The sequence below is a fragment of the Crocodylus porosus genome, unplaced genomic scaffold (genome assembly GCF_001723895.1).
Source record: "Crocodylus porosus isolate Cpor-Errol unplaced genomic scaffold, CroPor_comp1, whole genome shotgun sequence".
NCBI lineage: Eukaryota > Metazoa > Chordata > Crocodylia > Crocodylidae > Crocodylus > Crocodylus porosus.
In genome coordinates, this window is record NW_017728919.1 from 476,162 (window position 1) to 484,312 (window position 8,151).

The 8,151-nt window shown below is 63.3% G+C and overlaps 1 protein-coding gene across 1 annotated transcript in view; it reads left to right on the forward strand.

Moving 5' to 3' along the window:
• Positions 1–7,053, forward strand: part of GRIN3B (glutamate ionotropic receptor NMDA type subunit 3B) — a 16,484-nt gene extending 9,431 nt beyond the window's left edge. The window contains exons 2-10 of the mRNA XM_019538420.1: positions 454–1,040; positions 1,376–2,426; positions 2,675–2,820; positions 3,144–3,259; positions 3,938–4,089; positions 4,191–4,355; positions 4,689–4,756; positions 5,509–5,886; positions 6,351–7,053. Coding sequence (XP_019393965.1) covers positions 454–1,040; positions 1,376–2,426; positions 2,675–2,820; positions 3,144–3,259; positions 3,938–4,089; positions 4,191–4,355; positions 4,689–4,756; positions 5,509–5,886; positions 6,351–6,429 — 2,742 coding nt within the window. The 3' untranslated portion in view covers positions 6,430–7,053. The remainder of the gene's footprint in view (positions 1–453; positions 1,041–1,375; positions 2,427–2,674; positions 2,821–3,143; positions 3,260–3,937; positions 4,090–4,190; positions 4,356–4,688; positions 4,757–5,508; positions 5,887–6,350) is intronic.
• The last annotated feature ends 1,098 nt before the right edge of the window (positions 7,054–8,151 follow it).

Here is an 8,151-nt window from a genome sequence, read left to right on the forward strand (position 1 = left end):
CCGACGCTTGGGGGGTCGCTGCCGCACTGCCCCTTGCTTCTCCCCCTGCCTTAGCCCTGCGGATCAGGAGCCTGCGGGCGCGGGGCTGGCAGTGCCCCCCCGGGTGGCACTAGGGGTGGGGGCCAGCCAGGGTGACTCAGCAGGGCCCCCTGCTCCACCCTAGCGCGATGCGGCTGCTCCTGCTTAGCAATCCCCTGGCTGCGCACCAGCTTGGCTTCCTCCCTTGAGTCTCCCGCATCCCTGGCCTGCCACTGCCTGTCCCAAAAGCCAGCCCTGGCTGCAAGGACGGCACCAGCCCTGGCAGGGTGCTGCGGCTGGGAGCATCCTCTCCTGGGTGGGGGAGGTCCCTAGGGCAGGGAAGATGGGGCTGGGGGGCTTGGGCAGCCTGCCCGCAAGCCAGCGCCGTGCAGCTCCGAGCGCGGCGGGGCCCTCACGCCCTCTCTCTGCCCGCAGAACCCCTTCCACCTGCGCATGGACCTCCACAGCCCCCTGGAAACGCTGGTGGACGTGCTGGCCGCCGTCCTGCAAGCCAACGACTGGCACGACGTCGCCCTGGTGCTCTGCCCGGCCTGGGACGTGCCCGGCTTCCTCGACGTCTGGATCAGCCGCACCCACCTGCGCCCGCAGGCCCTGCTGGACCTGAGCGCCCTGGACGAGGCGGGTGCGGCCCGGGCGCTGGAGGAGCTGCGGGACCTGCCGGGCCCGGTGCTGCTGTTCGGCTGTGACGCCCGGCGCTCCCGCCAGCTCTTCCAGGCGGCCCGGGAGGCGGGCGTGGGGCCGCAGGAGCTGCACTGGGTGCTGGGCCAGCCGCTCAGCGCCGCGGAGCTGCAGACCGAGGGGCTGCCCCTGGGGCTGCTGGCCTACGGGGAGGTGGACCGGCCGGCGCTGGAGCTCTTCGTGCAGGACGCCGTGCAGCTGGTGGCGAGGGCCATTGGCAGCGCCGTGCGCGTGCGGCCTGACCTGGCGCTGCTGCACACCATGGTCAACTGCAACGACCGGCACACGGACACTGGCCCGTCCTCGGGGGAGTACCTCTCCCGGTAAGGGGGCACGCGTCGCCTTGGCCCTGGGCACCCGAGTCCTGGCCTCCCATAGCTCGGGGGACCAGGAGCGAGGGCACCCATTCGGTGCCTCGGTTTCCCTGGCTTGCTTTCAGCCTCGCCACTGCCTGGCTGTGTGGCCTTGCCTGGGACACTTTGCCTGGCACTGCCCGTCCCTTTATATCGCATGCCCTCACCCTGCTGCCCATGCAGCCGCGCGTGGTCGTGCACCAGCACCCTGCCATGGGCACACGTGTCCGATCTGAGCCGTAGTGCTGCATGCCTGGGCACACGTGCGTGCCAGATGCTCACGGGTTCTTCCTCTCCCCCGCCAGGTTCTTGGCCAACACGTCGTTCCAGGGGCAGACGGGCCCCGTGTCGGTGCACGACACGTCGGCGGTGCACACAGCCCGGCGCTACCGCCTCTGGAGCCTGCTGCAGGACTCGCTGGGCCGGCCCACCTGGGTGACCGTGGGCAGCTGGCATGAGGGCAAGCTGGCGCTGGAGGAGGGCACCTGGCAGAGCCACCTGCAGCGCAGCAGCCCGGGCAACGGGGACGGCTTCTCCCGCCCCAAGCTGCGGGTGGTGACACTGGTGGAGCACCCCTTCGTCTTCACGCGGGGGGTGGACGAGGACGGGAGCTGCCCGGCTGGGCAGCTCTGCCTGGACCCCCACACCAACGAGTCGGCCGTGCTGGACATCCTCTTTGAGGCACTGGGCTCCAAGAACGGCTCGCTGCCCCGGCGCCTCACGAAGTGCTGCTACGGCTACTGCATCGACCTGCTGGAGAAGCTGGCCGAGGACCTGCCCTTCGACTTCGAGCTGTACATCGTGGGCGACGGCAAGTACGGCGCCTGGAAGAACGGGCGCTGGACCGGGCTGGTGGGCGACCTGCTGAGCGGCACGGCCCACATGGCTGTCACCTCCTTCTCCATCAACTCGGCCCGGAGCACGGTCATCGACTTCACCAGCCCCTTCTTCTCCACCAGCCTGGGCATCCTCGTGCGGACCAAGGACACGGCCTCGCCCATCGGCGCCTTCATGTGGCCCCTGCACTGGACCATGTGGGTGGGCATCTTCGTGGCGCTGCACGTGACAGCGCTCTTCCTCACGCTCTACGAGTGGAAGAGCCCCTACGGCATGACGCCCCACGGCCGCAACCGCAGGAAGGTCTTCTCCTACTCCTCCGCCCTCAACCTCTGCTACGCCATCCTCTTCGGCCGCACCGTCTCCAGCAAGACGCCCAAGTGCTGGACCGGCCGCTTCCTCATGAACCTCTGGGCCATCTTCTGCCTCCTCGTGCTCTCCAGCTACACGGCCAACCTGGCCGCCGTCATGGTGGGCGAGAAGACCTTCGAGGAGCTCTCGGGCATCCACGACCCCAAGGTAGGGGGTGGGGGGCTGCGCCTGTAGCGTGTTTCAAGCAGCAATGCCCCACGGGGAATGGGGGGGCTACCCCTTTGCCCCCTGCAGCACAGTTAGTGGGGGCGCTGCACTTAGCAAGAACCCCGGGAGGAGATGGCAGGGCACCCCCAGCGTAGGGGTGTGTATGGGCCGTGGGGGTTTGCAAGGGGCCGGGGGGCCCAGCCGGCCTGGCCCGTGGTGCTCACCAGGCGCGGTCGCCCTCGTTGCAGCTGCACCACCCCTCGCAGGGCTTCCGCTTCGGCACCGTGTGGGAGAGCAGCGCAGAGGAGTACATCAAGAAGAGCTTCCCCGAGATGCACGGGTACATGCGGCGCTACAACGTGCCCGCCACGACCGACGGCGTCACCATGCTCAAGTAAGGGGCCCGGGGAGGGGCTGTGCATGCGCCCGCGCTGCACAGACGCCCCCGTTTGCTCATGTTCACCCCACTCCATGGGTTACATTAGGCCTACGGAGGCTAGGGCTGGGGTGGGGTAATAGGACCCAGCTGGCACCCCATGCCCAGCTCCCGCTGGACCACCCCCCAGAGTCGGTGCTAATGCCTCCATCCCTGGGGCTGCAGTGGCTGTGGGGGAGGCTGCCCACTGCCCAAGGCCTTGGTGAGGGTGGGGGACAGTGAGGAGGGCAGCCCCTGCAGCTAGACCCCCCCTTACACCCCTCCTGTGCTCTGGTCACCAGGACAGAGCCTGCCAAGCTCAACGCCTTCATCATGGACAAGTCCCTGCTGGAGTACGAGGTCTCCATCGACTCCGACTGCAAGCTCCTGACAGTGGGGAAGCCCTTTGCCATCGAAGGTGAGAGATTTGGGGGAGTCCGAGGGGGGCAACTGGGCTGCTGCATGTAGGTGCCCACAGCAGGCTGCACGGGCCTGGCGGGAAAGCCACGCCAGCCTGGACATCTCCGCCCAGCAAAGCAGCCAGTGATGGCCGAGAACTGCCCAGCTCATGTCACCCAGGAGTTCAGCTCTTCGCTGGACCCAACGTCAGGGCATGGCTGGATTTTAACCTTAGCAGCAAACGATACGCCGGTGCAGCCGTGAGGACTTTGGGGCAGGGCCTCCTTTGGAGCAGGGTACGGTCCGATGGACCCTGTCCCCTCCCTGCACTGCCAGGCCCCACTGCCTGCAGCAGCAGCTCTCCTTCTGCCGTCCTCCCCCAGGCTTGGAGAGCGGCGCGCTCATCCTGGGCTGGCAGGGGGCTGAGAAGCCGGTGGAGCTGTGCCCACACCCTCGGAGCAAGCTCCCAAGTCTACCAGCCAGCCGGAGATGCCCTGTGGTCTCACGGGGAGGGCTCCCAGCTTTGCATGCGCCTGGCTGGACCGCGTGCCCACTGGCAAGGGCAGCACCAGCCCCAGGCAGTGGGGCTCCAGGCCACCCCCTCGGCTTCCCCAGGAGACGGGCGATTTCAAAAGGGAAGGGGGGATGCTTGGTCCCTGCCACTGCGACCGTGACCCCTCTCCCCCATCCCTGCCAGGCTACGGCATTGGGCTGCCCCAGAACTCGCCGCTGACCTCCAACATCTCCGAGTTCATCAGCCGCTACAAGTCAGCCGGCTTCATGGACCTGCTGCACGACAAGTGGTACAAGATGGTGCCCTGCGGCAAACGCGTCTTTGCCGTCACCGAGGTAGGGGTGTGGGCGGTCCTGGGGGGCCAGGGTAGATCCTTGGGGGTGATGCTCACTTGCCCCCCCCCCCCCATGACCCTACTGTCCTGTCTCCTGCCCAGACCCTGCAGATGGGCATCTACCACTTCTCGGGGCTCTTCGTGCTGCTGTGCATTGGGCTCTGCGGGTCCCTGCTCACCTCCCTGGGCGAGCACATCTTCTACCGTCTCATCCTGCCCCGCATCAAGAGGAAGAAGAAGTTCAACTACTGGCTGCATACCAGCCAGGTGAGTGCAGCCAGCCCCAGCTTCCCCCTCCACCTGCCCTGCTGCAGTGCCCGTTGCTCTGCGGTACCCTTCCTACCAGCCCCTTGGGGATGGTCGTTGGCCAACGCAAGGTCTAAAGTTGGGGAAACCTTCTCTGGAGGACTCCTTCACCCTCCCATCCCACCCCATGGGCTGTCGTGGCTGGGGTGGCTCCTTCCAGCAAACCCCCAAGGCTGAAGGCACGGCCACCAAAGAGGGAAGACCTGCCCCGAAGCCCATCATTGCCCCCATCCCTATGGCTCCTGCTTGTCCAGTGACCGAGGTTTGGCTTCTCTCCCCACTTGTGCGGCACAGAAAATCCACCGGGCGCTGAACATGGGCTTGGAGGAGCAGAAGAACCAAAAGCTGAGCCTGGAGAAAAGGTACTGGTCATGGATGCAGCCGGCTGGCCCTGCCACAGCTTTGGGGCACTGCAGGGCAGCACAGGGGTGACTTCTGCCTTGCTCACTGTACTGGGGGGCTAGGGTCTCAGTAGACACCACGAGGAGTGGGAGCCCAATGCCCAGCCTCCTTGTCTTCCCTTGAGGACCGTGGCTTAGAGCGTGAGTGGCTGGCAGCAGCGTGACCACGTAGGCGAGCTCCCCAGGGTAATTGTCTCTGATATGTCCTCCATAGGAGGTCTATATTGAGCAGATTCTTTTTGGTATTGGGTGGTGGAACCGGAGCGTGCTCCATCCACTCCATGCATTGACCTGGTATTGCAGTGCTTCCAGGACCGGTGCAAAAAAACAGGGGAAAAAAAACCCCGTGGCTTAGAGTCAGGGTCCCATCTCATCCAGCCCTCTGCTCAGGGCTTCAGCCCAGGCAAGCATCAAAGGACAGCCAAGGCTGGCACTTCCCCGCTGCTCCAGGCAACCTGTTCCAGCCTGACTCCTCTCCAGTCCGTTTCCTTTGCTGCATTTTGAGCCCATCACTCCTGGTCTTGGCGATAGCTCATCGCCGCCTTCCTTAAAGCCGTCCTTCAGGGGTGGAAGGCTGTCCGCGTGCCTGTAGCTGGGGGCATTGCTTTCTGAAAGGGAACCCAGAGTCTGGGCCCAGGGGACGAGGCAGCTTCTTTCTTGCAGGGCAGTGGTCAAGGGCACAGGACCTGACCTCTTTCCATCTTCCCCTGCAGCTGCAACGTCCAGAAGAGCCAGGAGCACCCGGTGTGCCCCCCCAGCCAGCCCAGCTGGAACAACCTCCGGAAGGCAGCGGGGAAGGAAGAGAAGCGGGTGCACTTCAACCTGGCGAAGGAGCCCGCGGAGGCAGAGCCAGGCCCGGAGCAGGAGGCGCCCGTGTGGCACTGCATGAACGGCCGGGCCCCGCAGCAGGAGGCGGGGGACAGGGAGGCCGAGGCGGCCGAGCTCAGGGAGCTGGAGGAGAGGATCAAGGACATGAGGGACCAGCTGCGGGCAGCACTGGTGAGGAAGAGCGAGCTGGTCGTGGCGCTGGGGCCTGCTCCAAGCCACCACATGCTGCCCATCAGGGCCATCACCAAGAAGAGCACGGACAGGTAATGGTGTGGGCCTGCGGCATCCTTGGCACCGACTCCCACCAGGCACAAGCAACCTTCTTGCCTCCTACCCTGGCCGGGAGGAGGCAGGTAGCACAGACCCACCTGCAGCTTGCTCACTCGCCTTGCTTTACTCTTTGCAAAGCACGTGGGACCCACATCCTGCCCCGCTGCGTTACAGGCAAGCAGCCGCTTTTAACCCCCCCCCTCAAGAGTAAGCACGCAGAGCAAAGCAGGCCTCCATTCACAACGAGCCCCTTGTCCCATCCCGGTTTGGGGAGAGGTCCTGGGCCTTCTGCAAATGCACTCCTCCTCCCCTTCTTTCCCCCAAGCCAGGTACTTGGGATAGCAGCTGTCAACTTTCAATGAGGACCCATTTCCCCCAGGTCCAAACCACAGGTCTTCCATTTTTAGGCCCTGCTTGGAAAAGCATCAGAGAAACCAATAGGTCTCTTTCCTTCCAGCTCCAGCCTGGAAAGCAGGAGCATCCCTGTCCCCTCCCTGCAGCAGAGGCTCCCTGCACACAGTAACAAGCCGCTGTGAGAGATGGTTCTTACCTCCATCCCTTCATTGCAGGCACCAGAAAAGCCCTGGCTCTGCCTCAATGGAGGGCTCAGGTAGGTACTAGCACTTGTCAGGCCATGCAAGTAATGGGGCAATCAGCTGCTAGCACACTTAGCAGTCGCTCGAGACTTAAAATTAGTGGATCAGGAGAAAGTGCAACTGAGGACATACATACAAACAGCCTCAAGCCAGGGGCTGAGTCTTCCACAGAGGGGTCCCTCTTTGCAGAAGTGGAGGAGCAATACTCCCCCACTGGAGTTGAGCCTCAGCTCTGCCCTGGGCAGGACCCCTTGTCTCTGCACCTCAGCTCCCCCCTCCGCAGCAGGGGGACAGACCCTTCCCCTACCTCGTGGGAGTGCTGTGAGACCCTCATGCGGTAGAGACGCAGCAGTGGCTCACTCAGATAAAGACGCTGCCAGCTAAATACGTTCAAACCCGCACTAGACCCACGAGGTGATTGCCGACTGCCGGCCGGACCCCAGCATGACTGATAGCAAGGCAACCAGGCCCAGCAGCACTGCTGCAGCTGTTCGATATAGTATTTATTATATATACAAACACCTTTTGTACATTAATTAAATAGAATGAACTCTACTCTTCATTCAGCAAATGATTCGGTTCCTTTCCCCACTCCCCGACGCGTGCCCTCTGTGAAAAACCCTACAGCTCTTTCTGCCGCCTTGTGCTGACACTTCTGAAGCTCTTAGGCAGAGTTTAGCTGCATCGGCGGAGGGGGAAGGTATATGGGTTTGCCCCTGGGGACACGCAGGTCACTAATGCACCCTTTTCCCCAGCTCCTTGGCACTGATGGACACCTAAAGACAGGCTTCCTGGGTGGGAAACACCACGAAAATGAAGGTCTCTGGTCGAAATCCCTAGCAGTGGGCTAGGTTTCCTGCAGCCTCCGGTGCTATAGCCCACCTCTGTCTTGGTGCATAAGCATCAGGAGGGGAGAAGAGGTCTGCCCTCACCTGCACGAATGTAGCTGTGTTCCTGTGGATGAGGCTACAGCTACCGGGCATTCCCACAGCATCGTCCCCATGTCTGAGCTGCCTCTGCCCCTCCTAAGAGTGGGGCTAGAGCCCCACCATAGTCCTGCCGCCGGGGCCTTTCCATGCACTCTCTCGCGCTCTTGGTGCCTTGCTGGGGGAGATGTTCCTGTGAAGCAGAACCCACTTGATCACATGCACATGGCTCGAGTCAGGCCTCATGTACCATGTCACCTCCTCCAACCCATCAGCACCAGGGTGCCAGCCAGCCTTTGGAGCCACCTCTGCCTGCTCCTGTCCCAGCTCCCCACCACCAAGGCAGGACTGGGGGAGGTTTGCCTGAAATTTGTTCTAAGCTTTAGTGTTATGGCTCGTCCCGCTCCCACTGACCCATGCAGAACAAGGGTTCTTGACCTGCAATTACTCCCTCCCTCCTGCCGGCCTCGCAGCAAGAGGGTTCCTAGGCTCAGGGAAGGGACCGATCTAAGGATGCGATGGCGTCCCGCTTACAGGACAAGGCACTGAAAAACAAGCGAAGCCACTGAAGCAGCAGCTGAGTGTCAAGGGGTACCGGGCAGCAAGACTGCGGTGCACCAGCTTGCTGGATGACTGTCTTGCGCTTGTGAAGCTGCACACTGGTTTCTAGCTATCACCCGCCTGGCACTAGCAGCTCTGCACATTGTTGAGGCTGGGTTCCTAGAGCCCTTGCTGT